General features: G+C 36.1%; 1 protein-coding gene across 4 annotated transcripts in view; it reads right to left on the bottom strand.

Moving 5' to 3' along the window:
- The window catches only part of LOC145684443 (uncharacterized), a 63,999-nt gene that overhangs the window by 12,847 nt on the left and 29,591 nt on the right, over positions 1 to 21,561 (bottom strand). For 3 of the 4 annotated variants that reach the window (XM_081756825.1, XM_081756828.1, XM_081756827.1), the window contains 2 exons: positions 4,404 to 4,693; positions 20 to 527 (listed from right to left, as the gene is read on the bottom strand). In XM_081756825.1, coding sequence (XP_081612951.1) covers positions 20 to 527; positions 4,404 to 4,693 — 798 coding nt within the window. The remainder of the gene's footprint in view (positions 1 to 19; positions 528 to 4,403; positions 4,694 to 21,561) is intronic. The other variant, XM_081756826.1, reaches the window with a different exon arrangement.

The raw sequence follows: 21,561 nt of genomic DNA, 5'->3' as shown, positions 1-21,561 counted from the left end.
ATTTGGAAGGCAGACTAACCTTGTTGGTACGAATCCTCACAGCTGTTTGCTGAGCCATACCCACCTTATTTCTTATCCTTCTTTCTGCCCTTGGGTCCTTGCGGTCGTCTTCCTTTTGCCCCTGGGAGCTAGCGCTGTCCTCTTTTTCATCGTCTCGCTTCGACGCTGTTCCGTCATCTTCACTGGCGTCACCATCTCCCTCGCCCATGTCCTGCCTTTCTTCCTCTGTCGCCTTCTCCCCTTCATCATCCAAACTTTCGCTTTCTTTCTTCTCTCCCTCCTCTTCCTCTTTGGTTTCTACATCTTTTGTTTCGGTCGACTCTGAAGGCTCTTTCTCTGTAGCTTCACCTTCTTCTCGTGGTTCATCAGTCATTTCATTATTACCTTCAGTTTTATCTTCTGTCCCCTTGTCATTTCCTTCTTCTTTCGCTTCATCCGAACTTCTCTCTCCTGGATCCTCTTCTGCCTTTGGTTTATCACCTTCCGCATTTGACGACTTCTTCGCGCTTTCTTGTTTCTCTTTCAGCCTGAAACGAAAGATAAGTCTTTGTTAAGAACACATTTTGGCCACGATTAAACCTGCTTCACACAAATCATTATGTTATATACCCAATAAATGTTTACTCTGTTTGACGTGTTCACAAATTATTATTATTAGAATTAGCTCAACGTTCATTCTTCTCACGAAGGAAATAGATTTGTTGGAAATACAGAGGGGTCCTAAAAAATGTACTCACTGTTTGTAATTAAATTTCTAAAAGAACAGACTTACACCCACTAATCTAATGCGTTGTCTAACGTAAGGTATTAAATTTATCGTGGTAAGCGGAGCTGGCAATTTATGCAGGGCATGCGCGGATGGTTGGTGGTTGAACGAGTCAGTCATATCAGCAAAAGACAATCGAGTAACAACAATAGCTTAGGTTCGATTATCGTTTGTTGAACGCAAGGCTGTACTGAAAATACAACATTCATAAGGTACAACGGCACTGGCAGAGTTCGAAACACCGCCATCAACATGTCGATCAATTGCCGCATTCGTGATAAATTCAAAACCGACGGAACAGTTAAGAACACGGCCGCACTACGTGCACATGGAAAGATCCGGCCGACCACGAATATCCACAAGTCCGGCATCCAGTGCTGCTGTGTTGCAACCTTTCACCCCATCACCGCAAAAATCAGTGAACCACGTAGCGCGCGAAAGTAGGGTGAACCAGTCAAGGGTAAGATGCATTCTGAAGAGAGCAAAGTGTAAAGTGTACATTCCAAGACTGCTACACGCGATGAATAAGGACGACGCAGATCGAAGGATGGAGTACTGTGAATGGTTAGCACATGGTTGGCGAGGATGTGGAAATTTGCAGGGAAGTTTGTGTGGACTGACGGGACGCAATTCAAATCTAAGGGTACTGTGAACCACTACAATTGTGTCTACTGAGTTGTGAAACTCCTCACGTTCATGTAGACAGGACAGTGAATCTACCGGGGACTGCAGCAGTCATGTGCTGCTATTATGCCAGATACAGTAAGAGCCGTAGTTCGGTATGCAGTTCGGCGCCATAGCCGTTGTATAAAAGCTGCTGGTGGTCATTTCGAACACACACCATAACCCTCTCTCAGTGCCAAAAATTCACTCAAGTCAAATTTCTCACAAGATATAGACTAGCAAAAAGTGAGTACAGTTTTTTGCTCTGTATTTAAAAAGAGCAACCCTCTTTCTCCCTTCCCTTAGGGTGCGTTTTTTAATCGAAACGAACTCATGAGAACCAAGCTCGACCCAAATCTCGATTTTCAGTTGTTTCCCTCGTTGTCTAACCGCTTTCAAGTGGTTTCCTCTTCTTTGGCTGTTCTAAGTCTGTCGTACCGTCCGTACTGTCTGTCGTACCGTCCGTACTGTCTGTCGTACCGTCTGTACTGTCTGTCGTCTGGATATACTATGCCTGGTTTTCCTACCTACGTTTCTTCATTTCCTCACTGGAAATGTGTGATGTATGTCGAAAATCTACGTTAGAAATAATGGAGAATATTTTACCACGTGTAACAATGAAAAATAAATAATACTTAAAGGCAATAATTAATCCATGGTAGCACCTTGAAATATTTTGAACCCACACTACCTCCCTTCCTATACGCATTTTACTGTCATGACATGACAAAATCTAAGTTCGAGGTAAGTACTAACTATGTTTAAGAATTAATCTCAATCGTTCGGCCGTCATCCGATTACGAGGAAGGGTCAGAAACTAAGATTACAAGGGCGATACTTCTAAAGTTTCGTCTGCTATAGAGGAATGAGAAGTGAGCTGTAATTTTAATCCATGGAATTGGCAACTGTGCAGAGTTTCGGCCATCCGCCACCTACGGCGCTTCTTGTAGGTAAATACAAATGGCGGCTGGTTTGGAAAACTGGTCTGGCGAAGAAGTTCGCTCAGTTATTTGATTTTTGATGGCGAAACATATAACCGCAGCTGAAATTCACCGGCAGCTGGTAAAGTTTACGGAGAAATTGTGATGTCTCGTCAGCATGTCGCAGAATGGTGGTCTGGGGCACCAACATACAGCCTAGAGGACCACCATGCTGTTGAAGCAGTTTCCTGGGAGATCATCGACCACCCTCCATACAGCTCGGACCTCGCTCAAAACGATTTTTACCTGTTCCCGCATTTGAAGGACCACCTAGGAGGCCGTCGTTTCGCTTCAGACAAGGAGGTGAAACACTTAGTGACAACGTGGCTGAACACATGAAGATAATTTTATTTACCAGACGGAAGTCTTCAAACTCATCCCACGATGCGACAAGTTTATCAACCGATATGGAGACTATGTCGAAAAATAACCTAATGTATGTTCTATCTGTTGGCTGTATTGGTTGTATGAAACAATATATACACGTTCCACTGCAGGCTTTGTAACCTTACTTTCCGAGCACTCTTCGTATAAACGAGATTACATTTACATTTATTAATATCTATATACAAGGTGGACCATTTACCTTGATATGCCCTTGTCATTTTTAAACTAATAGATACACAATGGAAATATCGGCAGGCAGGGGTAGATTGTTTGACATATTTTCTGATATCACCAGGCTAACAGTGATGGCAACTCAACATAGATATTTCTTCAAATGGCATTACTTCAGGTTATTCAGTGTTGCAAACTACGGATGCTACAATATCACAAATATCACATTTTGGTGACCTCTATAGTAGTAACAACGCAAGTGAGACGAACAGGGCAATACATATCTAAAGTACTTTACTGTCTAATATTATGATTATAATATAACTATTTCAAATGAATAGAAACAAAACTACAAGGGATTGAAAATTTTATTTTTTAAAAAACCTTTATTTCGATAAAATCCTTCCATAAATATCTTATCTAATTGCATAGATAGCCTTCAATAGATGAAGATCATAGTGCCGTTTACAGCAATCTGATATCTCAAACCGTTATGGAGATACGGTAAATAATGGCAAAAATTTGCAACAATGCTTAAAATTATGTAATTCCGAGAGCTTGTAACTACATCTACCAAGAAGTATTGTTGTAATGCCATAGAAGCAGCAAGTAAATCACAAAGTGTTTTTAAAACATTTCCAAAAAATACGGCATTTTAAGCAAAATATCAAATTTAACATTTTCTTTTTCATATTTTCGGAATGGTTTGAAATATCAAATTCCTGTATAAACGGCGTTATGATATTTATGTCTATTGGAAACTATGTAAGTAATTGGATGGGATACTTATCTAAACACTTTTTCGAAATTAAGTAATTTGAAAAAAAAAAAAAAAAAAAAAAGATCTAACTTTCAATTTCTTATGTGTTTCTACAGTAAAACCACACCAAACTACTTGACGTTACGGCCCGCTTTGTGAGCCTGAGCCGCTCCACACCATCTGTTAGCGACTGGTGAAACCACGTCCAACGTAGCAAGGAACGCGTAGTGAGCACGTCGCGTCGCCCTATCGCTAACGGCGTGTCGGGAGCTTTCTAGACCGCGACTCCCCAGTTTGGCTCACGACGCTGGGTGGACGCCGGAAATTGGGGAAGCACCGGCCGGGAATCGAACCCGGGACCTCGCGGACATGAATCCAACGCTCTAACCATTAGACTACCCCCAATATAAGTGTTTCTACTTGTTCGAAATACATCATAATTATATGATGGTCATACCATTCGTCACTAAAATACTTTGGATTTGCGTTACCCCATCTGTCACTTGCACAATTACTCCCTCCGAAACTGGTTGTTATTCGATGTTTTTTGAAAAATGCATTGGGGTTGCAAGGACATTAAAAATTATTATTTTAACTTATAGGACCTGGAAACAAATATTGGAATAATGAAACTGTCACGCACAAACAAATATTGTATTAAGAGTAATTGTCGTACCTTTCTTCGAGTCTTTCTTTCCTTTCTCTGTCTCGCTTTTCCATTTTCTCTCTATACCTCTGTCTCTCTTCTTCCCGCCTCTTCTGTCTTTCTTCTTCTCGCATCTTAATAAACCTTTCCTTGTCGTAACGTGGCTTCTCCTTGTCTCTCATCGGCGTCTCCTTGTCTTTGTAACTGCGGGGTTTGCTTTTCACTTCCTTCTGCGGCGATAACTCCTCAGTAGCTCCTTCTTCGCTCTCTTCATTCCCATCTTTTTCTCGTTCCTTCTCTCGATCGGGATTCTTCAGAAGCTACGGAAAAAGAAAAATAATTGGCGTGTATATAAGCAACATTTCTATTATAAAATAATCATATGTCTTATATTGTAATTTTATCCGGAAAAGATATCCAAGTATTATTTTTGCAAAGTGTCATCGATCTAGCGACTTGCAACACTAGAGTGGATGCCTTAGACGTGTCTTGTTTTCTATTGTAAAGTGTTTTAGGTGTAATGGTGGTGTGTGCACGGGCAGAGCTGTAAAAGCTTTTTACAAAAATGATCATAATTTCTTGTGATCGCTCAGCATGAATTTCGAAGAGTCTGGGATTCACCAGAATCATATTTCAAATCCGTCCATGGCATCACCATAGGAATATATGTTTCTGAATGCGCTATGCGAAACCACGTTGTTCCAGGTCTATTTACAACGGGTTTTAATCGAATTTATTCATCACAAAAATCCAGAATAACAAGGATGATAAATAAAAATTACAAAAATTTAAAAAAATAATAATAATAAACTTCACACACACGTAACCCACTAGTTCAAAATGTTAAAACAGCAGAGACAATATAATGTACTATGAAAGTGTTCCGAAACTTTGTAGTACAACCCCTGTACTGATACGCAACCATAATCACTTTAAAGAATGTAGGGTTGCCTATAAGCATGTTCATTTGTCATAATTAACCCAACATCTATTGAAGTGTTTCATAGTATAGCTCTGAAGGTTACCGAGTAACATGGTGAATGTGTATATTGTTGTCTGAGTAAGTAACATGGTGAATGTATATATTGTTGTATAAGGGAACCTAGAACTGTATTGTTGGTATGGTCCCCAAGGGCAGAACATGCTCAATTGGCAACGTTGCTTTCTCATTTAACATGGAGTGTCTTACTAGTGTCGACCCCAAACGGTTCGTTCGTTTGGAAATATTATACTATTTTAGATAGATCAATCTATTTCAATAGCTTTGTTCTCTTTTGGCTTTGTCGTATCTATACTCATAACAGAATTGGCCTATGGTCCGAGACTTTTGATACAGCCTATATATATATAAAGATTGAATTGAGAGCCTCCTTCTGTCTTTGATGTCGGTTAAAAATTTGAGTTGGCAAATGTACTACCAATTTGTATGTATCTTTAATAAAAACCCGCAATGTTCTAAGATATTCCTAGGCTGAATCTAAACTGCAAGAAGATTGTAAAAACAGTGCGTATACCTGAAAATATTTAAAATGTTTCACACTTACAGGCAGGGTGCGAATTGGCGGGGGGATGCCAGGGATTCCCCCCCCTGACAAAAATCTTTCCCACCCTGGAGAAGGAAAATTTTATTCCTGGCAGGAGTATTTTTAAGTGGACATAAAGATAAGTAGGTCTACTTTGCGTAGCTAACCTAAATATTACTTGAGTGAAAATTTATGAAAGATCTCACATCTCAACTGTTTTGTACTTGTTAGTGTATATATATATGGGGGGAGGACTGGGTGCGCATATGGGTGAAATTTATCCCCCCCTGGGAAAATTTTTCAATTCGCACACTGCTTACAGGCAATGCAAAACGCTACGTTTAATTATGATGTTTAAACAAAGATTTAGAAGAAAATCAAGCCCAACTGGAGACATGACTTGTTAACCCTCTTCTTGGCAATGGGATACATAATGTTTTTGAATATTTTTTGATTACTTTGTGACTACTTATTCTTGGCAATGTATTCTATGGGATACATTACGCTACAGCCTTGCCTAAATAAAACATGTAACTAAAATGTACAATTATATCTTATTTTACAACTATTTGACACGAAAATCGCATGCAGTATTTTTTTCTGAGCAACGCAAGTCTTCTTGCCAAGAAAAGAATTAAGAACCTGGTGAGGAATGCATTTGTCTCGATATAGAAAAGTACATATAGTTGCAATTATAGGGCATAATGCGAATGTGGGAAATATTTTTTTACTTTTGAAAGACGATACAAGAAAAAACAGCATTTTAATAGAAAAAATTTAGAGATTTGGATGACTCACAAATTTTCATAACCCCTGTACGTCGAAAAAATAAAATTTTCATAACCCCTGTACGTCGAAAAAATAACTTTTTTTTTTCTTATTACAGTATTCCCTTTGTCTGTTCAGAAGTCTAGACCAACCTGAACGTGTGGAGATAAAATATTATTCTCAGGTTTAAAAAGTTACATCTTTCAGTTTAACGTCCCACGATTATGCCGTCTAGGTTAAGGGAGGTGATTAAAGCAAGTGATGATGATGATAATGATGATGATGACGGAACAACTGGTAGAATGAGAAAGTGGGAGGAAACGGGAGTACTCCGAGAAAACCCACGGACACGATGTTGTCCACCACAAGCTTACTTGGCCGCGGACTTCAGATTTCAAGTTTGTAAGGAATTGACCGCAGGTTTGTATTTTTTCAATATGCAATACACACTACCACAAAATGACAAACTTCAGCAAAAGCTTCCCTCTTGCATGCACGCATAAACATACATATACACACACACAACAAGTCTTATCCTTTCCTTTCTTATGGTTCATATCAATGTTCAATAACCGGTTTCTTCCGTCTATTGTTATTCTAAATAACAAAGTTTTTTCAACATTGTTTTAAGTCTAAATCCAAATGTTAATGACCCATAACTCGAGCACCAAAGCCCTACACACCTATAATATTTTACATACATTACTAAGAACGTGAAGGTCTACAAACATGCCAAGCTTGATCAAAATCGGATGAGTTGCATCATGATCGCATATCTTTGTAATCAATTATTATTACGAGGGTGCTTTCATAAGTAAACTGATTTGATATTAAAGAAAACAATTTGAGCTTTATAACGTGCTTTATTTTTCGACACAGTCCTCTTCAACTTCAACACATTTGTCCCAACGTCCAGATTCGTGGAAATAAGTTTCTTCGAGGCTTCCAAAAATACTCGTTTACTTGCTGTATGTCTCCTTTCATTTGACTCAAATTTTCATCCTGCCAGGGAATTTTTAAATGGTGGTTCAAGAAAGCATAAGTCTGGAAAGTAAGCAGGATACGAAAGCAGTTCAAATTGCTGCTCGGTCAATTTTTGCTCAGTAACAAGGCTTTTTCTCTGCTTTAGTGTTGAGTAAATGTGGCACTTGTATTGAGCAAAAATTAACCATGTACAATTCACTATGCAAAATGATGTGAATCCGCTTGGTTGAAATGCTTGTGGTTTCTAGTAACTCGCTCACTTCCACTCGTAGGCCGGTAATTAAAACCAAATCATGGACATTATGGATAGCTGCAGGTGTCACCTGATTTCGGGGCTCTAGCACATGAACTTATTATTATTATTATTATTATTATTATTATTATTATTATTATTATTATTATTATTATTATTATTATTATTAAAGTAATCTGCTTTTCGGCTTAGAAATGTTTCTTCATGTTTCTCGATTTTCAGCTTCTTCTCTTAACTCCCAATGTTTTCTTCAATTTTTCACATCATAGATCACTTGTGTTCTTCTTCTTCCTATTCCTCCATTTCCTTCCATCTTTCCTTCTATGGCGGTATGATGAAGACAATTTCTTCGCAAGATGTTCAATCCAATTGGCCTTTCCACGAAGGATGGTGGTTGGAAGCGTCCTCTTCTCTCCTATTCGTTTTAAAACATCTTCGTTTGTTTCTCTCTCTGTCCATTTTATCTTCTCCATTTTCCTCCAACACCACATTTCGAAGCTCTCTAAATGTTTCTTCTCTAACTTCCGTAATGTCCAAGTCTCAGAACCATACAGTCCAATGCTTCATATATAGCACTTCTTCCTTAGTCCAATATTAAGGCTGCTAGTTAAGAGTGACCTTTTCTTGTTAAATGCTTCTTTGGCTATGGCAATTCTCGACCTAATCTCTTTGATGCATTAAGCGTCTTTCGTCAAAATACTTCCCAGATATTTGAAATGATTGATCTCTTTAAGTTCTCTTTATTGTACTCTGACCTGTAAGGCCGTTTCCACAGGATATTTTCATGACTTTCGATTTTTCGATGTTAATTTCCATTCCATACAGTTTCCCAGTGTCAATTATTTTGTCAATCATCTCCTGGAGTCCTTCTTCGGTTCTAGCTATAATAACCGTATCATCTGCATACCTGATTTTGTTAATGATCTGTCCTCCGATCTTGAAATCTCCAATTCCCATTAATGCTTCCTTCGTTACAGACTCACTGTAAATGTTGAAAAATTGGGGTGATATACTACATCCTTGTCTGACTCCTCTCCCAATTTCCACACTATTGGTTTCTCCTTCATTCAATACTTATTATATTATACTTAAATTGATATTTTTCAAAGTAAGAATAGTTACATAGCAAGGATATAAGTCATCCAATGTAAGATCATCTTACGAGTTTCCTTCGCTGCCCTCCGCCCCCGATAAAAAAAAAAAAAAAAAAAAAATTGAGCCACACCATGAATTTTATCTATTTTTAAGTGATACTCGAAACATTTCTGTTTAAGCAAATGTCAAACAAGGAATTACTGTCAAAATGATTTCAAAACTGAAAATATTTATTCATACAAACAAAGCTTTAGAAGGGTGTTACAAAAAACTTCTCACAATATTTTGGGAATAGATTCCTTACATCAAAATAAGAAAAAGTTCATATGGACCTGTGATCGGAAGTGCATAGTTTCGTACTTATAGGGTGCCGAAAACGTGAGAAAATGAACTTCAAAGGTTCATAGTTCCACTACTATAGGACCAATCGTAGTCGGGTGAAGAAATCATTGAGGAACTTAATATGTGAACTATCCAATTATCCATGTTTCAGAACTCCCAGTACTTCTTCAATCATTTTTAGAGAGGCTGTTTGGAAATACTTAATCACTCTCCACCTACCTCCCTAAAAATTGGTGTACAAGTATTGGAGCATTCTTAAACACGGATACTTGGATAGTTCACATACTAGTTCCTCAGTGATGTCTTTCTTGACTCGAGTACTATCGGTTCTACAGTACTGCAACTATGGACTTTTTAAAGTTCATTTTTTCACGTTTCGGTCACCTTATAGCTATGAAACTATGCACGTTCGACCACAGGTCCACATGAACTTTTTTTTTTCTTATTTTGATATGAGAAATCTGTTCCCAAAATATTATAAGATATTTTGTAACACCCTGTATATACACACAGATGACATTAGTATCGTCTATTAGTATGCGGACCAAGCTACTTTTTGAGTGGATTTGAGTTTAGTGTGAGTGTTTCTCAGCAGCGAGGCTATATGAAACATGTACCTACAGCTTAACATGGGATCCAAACAACATGAGCTCAAACCAGGAATCAAACCCGGGTTCCCAGCGCTAAAGAAGAATACGCTATCTACATAGTTACGAGTGAACTCAAGTTACTTATCACACCGTCCTCGTATCATTATTATTATTTTAGGTAAATTAAATGACGGACAAAATGTATTAATTTTCACGATGGAGCTCAGCTATTTCTACAGGTAACAATAAAATATGACAGTATAGTTACAGTCCGCAGCAAAAAATCCTGCAACATGAGCATGTAAGTTTATTGTGAAACGACGAAGTCTTTTGTTCCAAAATAAGTGTGCAAGGAAGGACGCCGAGGTTTCTCCTGGCGTGATTCGTGCCACTTAGACGTTATGTTGATTCCCTGGGCTGTTAGGTGTAGTTTCACAATAAACTTATATCTTCATGTAGCAGGTTTTTTTTTTCTTTCTTTTTTTTTTTCTGCGGACTGTACAATGAAAGAACAACTCAAGGAAATGAGGAGGAAGATTAAGTTAGAATGGATTTCTGTACTAGGAACTCTCACACAGATACTACTTCTTTTGCTACTCCGCAAAATCTAGTTCGAAAAGATCAATCCTTCCGCATTTTGGTAGTTGGAACGTAACATTCTGTATACAACACATATCCATCAAATCTTTAAGATCTCGAACTGATCCCTTTTTTTTTATACACTATGTCGGGTTTTACACAAGGCGCGTCGCCCTCAATGTCAGGAAAGTATATATAGGGACTTTTCTTTAGTGTATGAAAAAAATATTAATACTAGTTTAATATAATCAAGGATTTAGTACGTGGCTTGTCAAGAAAATAAAGATACAAACGAAAAACCAGTTGAGAATACTCCAAGAGCACTGTTAAAACGAACTTAAAAAGAATGCAGATATGGAGCGGAAAGGATAACTGTGATTGTACCTACATGCAAAAGTAAATCTTTTTATCCGCATCTTCTTCAGTTTCTCGCAAAAATTCGCAAAATATCATTTCTCTACGACTTACGGTTTCCAGGATATGGCTCTTTAAATCTCCCGAAATTCGAACTTTTTTGGCCAATATCTGAGGAACGGTGGCCAGTTGGTGAGTGGTCACCGGTGCCACCACTGTCCATGTAAGTTTGTTCAAACGCGGAATAAGTTTTTGTATCTCAGAATCGTAAAAATCCGGCGCCTGCATCTGAAACCACGTTGTGACTTTCTATCTCTCTAAATGTATTCCTTAGGTACAAGAACAGATGATAGTCACTGAGATTAAGGTGGGGGCTATATGGCGGAAGATCAAGGACGTCTCATTTAAAATGCACGATTTCCTTGTCCTTTCAGAAACTTGATCATGCTGCGCTCTTCGTACCTGACGGGATTCGGTATTGCTGCTCCCCTTGTCAACATGTGCTCCTTGCACAAGGCTTAAGGCAACACTGACGAATCATTCTCAATCCTTGTCCTATGAATCAAGCTTACTTCTATTGTACAGACCAACTTTGGTACACATGTTTCCCCTATTGTCCAATCATGTTTCTACCTTTACTTTTCTGACAAGCTTCGTACATTTCTATGTAAGCGTGAGCTTCATCTAATCCCAATTTATCTTCAGATGGCGTAGAAATCTGGATCTTTCTAGTAATTGTAGTATTTTCTCAAACAAATTCCTTCATAATTAACAACAAATTGGCTACTTACCAATGAATCCTCCCTTGAAAAATTTAAAGATTTTGACGTTTCGGAACTCTCAGCTGGTTCCTTCCTCAGTGGCAAGGTAAAAAGGATTAAAACGGAAAGGAGATAAAAGGAGTAAAACCAGGAATACATACCACTATATGAAAGTAACGTACAAAAAAGATCCTGAGATGATCTTCACAGAGCAGAGTGAAAAAAGAATGAACTGAATAAAAAAGAACGCGGTGTCTATGTTAGGCCACTATTGCCAGATCCAAAGTATGCATCAAAGGTAGGTACCCAAGTTCGATCAATGTTGCCAGTATCAAGGTTCAATGTAGGTTTGTATTTATAAATAAAGAACGATCCTCTTTTATTTATTTATTTATTTATTTCACTGAACCTATTACCTTAACCTGTTTTATATTATGTGAATGTTGTTTTAGATGAAGCGCTAAATCCGACATGCCTTCTTCTTTTGACTTTTTTGATTGTCTAACATGTTCCTTCACACGCGTGTTAATATTACGTTTAGTTTGGCCAATGTATGTGGAATCACATTCGCAATGGACGCGGTAAATACCTGCTACCTGCTCTATTTAATGGATCGAGAAAATAGCTTTTAAATCCAGTGAGATGTTTTTGTAAACTTTTGGGGGCAATACTTGAAGCAGGTATGTTATGCTTTGCAAGAATACGTTGAATTTTTGTTGAAAGTTATGGAAAATAAGGAATTCCAATCCAAGTTTTTGCTTCTTTGGAAGTTACCGTTTTGGGGAGTTGCAGCGATCTACGTGTTTGATTAAACCATTTTTGTAAAATACACAGCTTATAACCGTTTCCTTGCCACTGAGGAAGGAAACAGCTGAGAGTTCCGAAACATCAAAATCTTTAAATTTTTCAAGGGAGGATTCATTGGTAAGTAGCCAATTTTTTGTTAATTTTGAATATTTCCCCATGCGCCCATGTAATTATAAATTCCTTCATACTTTGCTATTATGTTACCACAATATTCACTAACCAGTAGCACGTACTTTATACACAGTTGTTCACCTTTTTCTTTCAGATCCTTCGTTCATGCTGTCTGAGCAATTTCCGTCTGAGAACGAAACCCCGTATCAATGTTAAACGTCATCCATACGTATTCGATGTGGAGATCAAGTACCTGAAAATAATATGCTTTACTGTCTTTCTCCTTTCTTGCTGTTAAACATTCTCTAAGTATACAATCTATCTAGTTATTCACGGTAGATTACTTATTCACGTATCCAAGGATCAGTAACAACAAAAGAGCAATGAAATGGAAGAAGTCGGCCTACGCCTGTATTTAAGAATACAAGTCCGGCATTTTTCTCAGGGAACTAAAGGAAAACCCTGGAATAATATGTCAGGATGGTCGACAACGTTACATTATTTCTTCTCATCGGATTTATCTCCCGTTGACAATTTCTTAGATTACGCCACAGAAGAGAGAGATAATAATTTGTAAATAGATCTATCTGGAAGATTTTTAAATGATATGAAACAGCTGGAAACGTGCGAACCGAATGTAATGATTACTACTTATATTCATCATAAACATTATCAAAAGTATTCTGTTATTATAGCCCCAAATTACGAGTTTCCATGCATTAAAGGTTCTCTTACTTTCCTTTTTCTAATATCGTTTTCTTACCCCTTCCCCTCTGTTACCTTCTACCATATTCATAATACAACTATTTCTCCCGAAATAATACCAGTTTCTTTGTCACTTTCTAACTACATCTCTAAGTATTCCTGTTCCTTCACCCAGCTTATTACTTTAATTCTTCTTCACACCCATATTTCGAGCTTTTTCCGAAACAAAGTAAATTTTATAAACCAATCCTTGAATTAACCAATTTGCTTAATCAATTCCTTGAATTAACCAATTTGCTTAATCATTTCCTTGAACCAATTTGCTTAATCACTTTCTTAATTAACCAATTTGTTTAATCATTTCCTTAAATTAACCAATTTTCTTAGTAACTTCCTTAAATTAACCAATTTGCTTAATAAATTCAATGAATTACCCAATTTCCTTAATCAATCCCTTGACTTAACCAATTTACTTAATCAATTCCTTGAATTAACCAATGTGCTTAATAAATTTCTTGAATTAATCCATTTATTAATTCCTTGAATTAATCGATTATTCAATAGCTCTAAAACTTTCTGACCTATAAGTGTAGCTAATGAATATAGAAATATGGAAAAATTTGAAAATTCCACGAAAAAATTTGCGAAGTCCACCAGACAAACCTTCTGAGTTTGCCACCACTAGACGCTGTATGCTAACAATATCCAAATACTCATCAGTTACTTTTAATTATGAAATAAACTTTTAACAAAACGTAAAAGTAAATCCATCAACAAGTAAATGTAAAAGCAGTTCCCTTTTCGGTACAGCCAATGAAGGCGCGAAGACTCCTCACTTTCTTGATTTTGGGATCCATGAAGATGTAGTCTTTTTTTTTTTTAAACACTTCTTTTCAAGTTGTCGCAGACGCCCATTCAGAAGAGGCTGGGTGAATCTCTCAGAACCACATTCAAACTAGGGTCATTATCATCATCATCATCGACATTCTGCCATCACTGGCAGGTCACTTGCTGCAACTGAAAAGCCTCCATACTCCACGGTTTTCCGCTAACCTCTTCGTCTTCACGTATGATTTCTCTGTTTTAATAGCGTTCATTAATTGCAATCTCCTTTGCCCTCTCCCTCTCTTTCCTTCCACCATACCCTCTAGCATGACCCTCATGATACAGTTCCTTCTTACCCAATGTATCAACCAGTTTCTCTGGTTGAAATTAGGGTAGAAAGAGAAAAATCTCCCGCCCACACCGAAGGTCAAACCCGGGACGCCCAACTGGTTAGTCGATGCCTTACCGCGGTTCTCTATGAATAACAAGATAGACTGTATTCACTAGAACGTACAATTGTGTACGATCAATAGATGTATTCTCGTAACTATCTCCACATTTTTTTAAACATGTATAATACAGCTACAATATAAATTTCGCCTAAACTTCATGTAAACAAGAAAAAAAATCAAACTACCGTACTTAATCAGCAAATGCTATAGTATTCGAATACGTAAATATTTATTTAACTAAATCTACCATGACAATTACTATAAATTTACCCTATGACCAAGCTATTTCACTTCAAAATTTTAATACAACTGTACAACCTACACAAAATTCTACATCGAAGACGGTAGCGCAACGAAGACAAAAACGTACCTCTCGTAGAGTTCCAACATGATCTTCCTATGTTCGGTTCTTTTAGGTAGTGCAGTGTTCTTTATGGAAGTCACTTGTAATCCAAAAGCCTCCCGCTACAACTGTTTGATAAGACGTAAGAAACAGTCTTTTCTAGAAGTGTTACAGGGTTCCCACTCAAACTAAATAATGAAATTCACGGCTTTTTCAGGATTTAAGATCCAATTTTTTTTTTCAATTCCACAGCCAGAAACTTTATAAAAATAACTTTCACTGACCGCACAACAAAAACAGAAACCACTATTCGGCTTCAGGTAAGCTTTTTCTATTAACTGGAAAAGTGTCTAGATTCTCAAGGTTTAGTAACGAAATTCACGACTTATTCCAGGTTTTTCATGATACATATAATCCACGACTTATTCATGGTTGGGTGCAGAACCGATGATAATATTGGATAAGACTACGTGGCATTAGAAATTTATTCTGTAACGTTATCATCTATTGCTCGGACAATTCTCTAATGATTATAGATATACAATCTATTTCTGTTACAAAATTCTAATTATAAAACCAAGCCGCAAAGTCTATCCAAATGCAAGTCCAAATCATTTCTCTACAGGCTTTGCAATCTGAGCAAAAATTATTTCTAACTTATTTGGTTCACTTGACGAACAAAATCTAGTGCGAATATTTTTTCTGCCCTTGATTCAAGTGACAAGAAGTTTCGTGATTCCCCGTGCGCTATATAAGTGTATGCGATCTTGCTTGTTTATTAAATGAAACCACTTTTCTGTGTACATCGAATATGCACTGTGGAATGATATATCCTCCAAACTATCGTAAAGCGTTAAGTGCTTCCACTCTCGGTGGGATCACTGAGTGCATTACGGTAGTTTAGACTCACCCTGAACTGCAGATCCACATAGCCTCGGTGTCGAAAGCGAACACAAATTTCAATAAAGACACAAACAAACAAACAGGTACATTGTGTGCTTCCGTAGGGTGCAGTTAGCAGTAAACGATCTATGGAGTTCCTCTTTCATTTATCTGAATTTTTTAAGTGCACCATACATGCAATATTGGTAAGTACATATACTGAATATTTTTTTAAAAAAAACTTATGAATTATTTTACGTGAATTTTTTTAAATCTCAACTATACTCTTATATCCCTGCTTGGAGATTTCAATGTTTGAGCAGCAGTGTTCCCATTTAAACTGACAGAAATAGGTTAAGAAAGCACAGCACCTATTTTTTTTAGGCACTACTAACTTAAACTAGTCAATAGCACTTTAATTCAAAACGTTAAAAATGCTGCGCAAGTAGTTCGTCATAAAGATCTTTTCTGTTTTAGGAGTTTTTGACCATCTTCACCGGCGGCAGTTCATGTGATTCGAGATTCCACGTTACGCCATCGGTACACGTCACATAAGCCTCGTTGTTGAAAGTGACATTAAAGTTTAATCCGCCTCAACTTTCTTCACTTTCTACAAAAAAAATGAAATGAAATCTTTCAGTTTAAAGTCCCATGATTATACCCTTTAGGCTAAGAGAGACGAATGATTATAGCCTTTAGGCTAAGGGAGACGAATGATTATAGCCTTTAGGCTAAGGGAGACGAATGATTATACCCTTTAGGCTAAGGGAAACGAATGATTATACCCTTTAGGCTAAGGGAGACGAATGATTATACCCTTTAGGCTAAGGAAGACGAATGATTATACCCTTTAGGCTAAGGAAGACGAATGATTATACCCTTTAGGCTAAGCGAGACGTATGATTATACCCTTTAGGCTAAGGGAGACGAATGCTTATACCCTTTAGGCTAAGGGAGACGAAAGATTATACCCTTTAGGCTAAGGGAGACAAATGATTACGGCAATGCTGGAATAAGAATTTGGGAGAAAACGCACGGACACGATGTTGTTCACCACAAATTTAGATGGTCTGTATTAGATAATCTCTCCCAAGAAAAGTAAATTATGTAAAGAAAGAGTAAAATTTATGGGGTACGAAATTTGTGGGAGAGATATGTGTATTGACAAAAATCGTGTAAGAGTCCTTAGAAATTTACCTGCACCCAAGAACAGAAGGTGATTGCATAAATTAATGTTTTTTTTTTAAGGTTACTATTTCCGATATTTACCAACTATTCAGAACTGATTGGTCCTTTACATAAATTACGATCTAGTAAAACTCTTATTTATTAGGGGGGAAGAGTAAAATAAAAATAGTGGTATTTTCAGTTAGTATGATAAAAACTGTAATCTTCGTCCTGTATACTTTTATTCAAAATTAGTCCAAGAGTAAGATTGGAGTAAAAATGTTTTAGAACTCGAACTAAAATCTCTGGCGTAGGCATTATCCAAATTTGAACCTTTTGTACACAGAAAATTCACTGTATTTACTAATTCTAAAGCATTAACAGGGTGTCTACTAAAATTCCAAAATGAAATTTCGTGACTTTTTCTTTCCCATACCATAAAATTTATTAACATTCTGAAGAGCGAATTTGGATGCGAATTGGGCTGAATTTTCATGCATTCGGTAGAAGCGTGTTTTGCTTGCGATTTGGTAGCGTCTAAAGCCGACCACAGACATTTTTGGTGGTGAATTTAGACGTTTTATAGAACAAACATATATTTGTAGATTAAAAAAAATCGTGACCCAAAAGCTAAATTTCGTGACTTTTTCTTGATTTTCATTACCGTTTTCTGATTTCGTGACTTTTTCATGACTTTTGTGGCCGACAGACACCCTGATTAAGTTGGATTCTTCAAAACCAAAAGAGACAGCGTACATATTGAACGCTTAAAGAGAAGATTAGCAAGTTTCAACTTGATGCAGTTTCATATTAGGAGCTGCGAAAATCACCAACCTGATTATAGTAGTAGATTGTATGATACCGCGTATTTCCAACCATCTTCCCCAGAAATAGAGGAAATTTCGGAATTTGGAAAGAAAAAAAGTCCCTTTATCATTTATTAAATTTTTCGAAACTTCCAGATTTAAATATGTCTTTACAGTATCTACAACGCCAAGACCCTGAGTTAAATGATATCATATCTCAAATGGAACAACGTAACGCTATATCAGGTTATGTAATAAAAGATACGGTTTTATTAAAACAGACAAATGGAGAAATAAATTGTGGTCTTAGAGCAGTTGCTCCTAGCAATATGAGAAATACTATTACTCAATATCATCACAATTTTTTGTAATCAGGATCCCATTAAGGTATTAATTATAGGTAAAATAGCAGGGAAGTTTACATGGTCAGGCATGTTTAAAACCCTCCGTGGTCACAGTTATTTTTTTGTGTTATTTTATATTTTAAATATCTTTTTTGCATTTTTTGTTTTTACTATTCTGTGATAGACGCAGCGTACCAGCCATAACAACAGACAGTGTTGCCAATTGAATTTACATGGATGAGAAAGGTTTCAAAAGACAACAGGAAGAAAATCAGAACTAAAAGTAATTTCTCTGGGTCTGTTAGACCTCAATGTGACCACGGAGGGTTAAAGACATTAGGGACTAGATACAAAGTTGTTCAGTTTGTCAACAGAATAAACCTTCAGATAGGAATCATTTCGGGACTTGTTATTCTAAATCCATTAAAATTCCTAATCATACATTTTATATAGATGTCCCAGGGCCTCTACCTTCCAGCTCACGTTACAAATACATTTTAATAATGACTGATAGTGTTAGTAGGTATACTTTTCTTGAACCTTTGAAACAATTCTAGAGTAATCATTAATAAACTGGAGAAAATATTGTATTACTATAGATGGATCAATAATTTGGTCTCAGAGCATCATATTTCGTAAGTGAAGCTTTCGAGACATACCTTCTTATTCAGGGAATTACATATATTGCAGATAGTCCGCTTAATCCCAGCCCAAATTCAGTAGAAAGAATAAATGCTATTGCTAAGCAAATCTTAAGATATGTCAAGTCAATAAAATCAGAGCTATTGGTCAAGAATACTTCATAAGGTGCAATTTAGTGTTAACACTAGTATTATTAGTGAAACTTGGGCAACTCCGGCTGAAATTTACTTAGAAAGGAAATTATTTACTCCTTTAGATTGTAAATGGTCATTAAATGTGGGAATTTTGGAAAATTACAGAAATAAAGAACAGATGGCTGAAATATAATTTCGAGTAACATAGATAAATAATGGAGAATATATATATATATATATATATATATATATATAAAGAATTCCATCCATTTTTCAATTAGGCGGTAAGGTACTTGTGAGGAACACGTCTATGGCTTCTTTACACAAGAAATATAATCCCAAATTAGATATGCTATTTATGGGACCGTATGAGATAATAGACTTTCCTACCCCCAACACAGTTTAGGTAAGATCGTTAGATAATCCTGGTTTTAAGATTAAGCGAAAGGTACATTTGTAATGTATTTGAAAAAGAAATATTGCGAAAGAAGAAATGTGACTAATACCCCTACAGATAATTAATTATTGTTATATAAATAATGTAAATATAAAACTTTCTTGGTAAAAAATCTTTGAGAACTTTGTTATTCAATTCTCTTAATTAATCAGTATCATGAATGTAATATAAAGAAAAAAATGAACATGTCACTGTAAGAATGATAGTGTTTCTCTTTTGTACTTGACAGCTTCTCATTTTGGGGAGTCTTCGACCCTATAAATCACCATCGTCAAAATCTATGGCAGGAAGTGGTACCACCTTCCCACCTTGGAGTCTGATAATTCTTCAGATCTATAAGGAGAATCGCCGTACGTCTTCACTGTATTCTATGTATAAAGGGCCCTTGGAATACAGTATTCAAGTATCTGCGGATTATCACGAAGAATTAAGCGACAATTTATGGAGATGAATAGTACAAACAAATAAATTTAAAAGAATTTGCATTAATTTTGATCCCTACTTTCACTAAGATATCCATACGATGTATTCGAATATTGTGTGACTTTTAGTTCAGAGGATTTCTATACGAAAGGCGCAGAAGGAAGAACACTAAATATTGCCCGCGGTAACATGTGAAGCATTCGCTAATATAGTATTATCATTTATTAGGAAGGGAATTTGCTAGTATAATTATATACAAGAAAGGTACATTTGCTAGCATAATATGATTATCTATTAGTAAGGAACATTTCTTAGTACAGTACAATTGTCTATTAGAAAGTGACATCTGCTAGTACGAACAGTATAATTATCTATTAGAAAGGGGTATCTGCTAGTACGAACAATATAAATTTATATTAGAAAGGGGTATCTGCTAGAACGAACAGCACACTTATCTATTAGAAAGGGGTATCTGCTAGTACGAACAGTATAATTATCTATTAGAAATGGATATTGCTAATACGAATAGTTCTATTAGAAAGTGGCATTTGCTAGTACGAATAGTAAATTATCTATTAGAAAGGTGTATCTGCTAATTCGAATAGTATAATTATCTTTAGGAAATTTACATTTGCTAACATATAATTATCTATTAGAAAGGGGCATCTGTTAGTACGAACAGTATAATTATCTATTAGAAAGGGGCATTGCTAGTATGGACATAATTATCTACTAGAAAGGGGCATCTGTTAGTACGAACAGTATAATTATCTATTAGAAAGGGGCATCTGCTAGTATGGACACAATTGTCTATTAGAAAGGGGCATCTGTTAGTACGAACAGTATAATTACTATTAGAGAGGGGCATCCGCTAGTACGAACATAATTATCTATTAGAAATGGGCATTGCTAATACGAACAGTTCTATTAAAAAGGGAGATTTGCTAGTACGGTATAATTATCTATCAGAAAGTAGCATTTGTTAGTGCAATATAATTATCTATTAGGACGGGGCTAAATTATATTCCAATAAAAAAAATCTGTCAGCGTCCTGTTAAACTTGAGTAAGCACTGCCGCAAGTATGTTATGTACAATGATTTTGAAGAATTATAAAACATATAAGAAATTATAAAAATTCGTCATAATATTGTGTTTTAATTTGTTAATAAACTAAAAGTAAATTTAAAATAAATATGATTAATAATAAAACTATTGAAATATTAATATAAATCATAGAACAAATGTAAAATCTTTGTACGTACTTTACTTAAAACAGCGCAAAAAATTTAATACAAAGTAATTCAATAACATACGCAATAATAATACTAATAATAATAATAATAAAACTTTTTCGTGCACACGAATTATCACAGATTTCAGAATGGAAGAAAAACACACATATAAATATCCAAAACACATCACAATACTTAAATTTGTCTTCTACCAAATAAAGCATCACGGTATCAACAAATTTAAAACTAAGATTAGTTTTTGCAATATAAAAGAGGTACAAAATATCTTTTATTTTTCAGTTAAATGATTAAGCCTCTACGAAAATTTTCGTCTGTCTGTTGGCTTGAACCATGTATATAAATGAAACTCAAGTGTTTAGTCGTTTGTTGAAGTTATTTGCATGTGAACAACAGATTTATCCGGCGCTATACGGCAATCAAACTACTAAGCATGCACTGTAGACGTGAAGTCTTAGTCTGTGGCAGTGACTGTTACTTAGATTTCGTATATTCTATTACAAGATCCATTAACTTTTTAATTGATGTTTTCTTTTTATTAACATAGCAAAGAATGTTTAATTTCAGCTATCTCCGTCCAGATGGCACTG

Source organism: Thermobia domestica, chromosome 4 (genome assembly GCF_964235325.1).
Source record: "Thermobia domestica chromosome 4, izTheDome1.hap1.1, whole genome shotgun sequence".
Taxonomy (NCBI): Eukaryota; Metazoa; Arthropoda; class Insecta; order Zygentoma; family Lepismatidae; genus Thermobia; species Thermobia domestica.
This window is presented reverse-complemented; position numbering and strand designations above follow the sequence as displayed.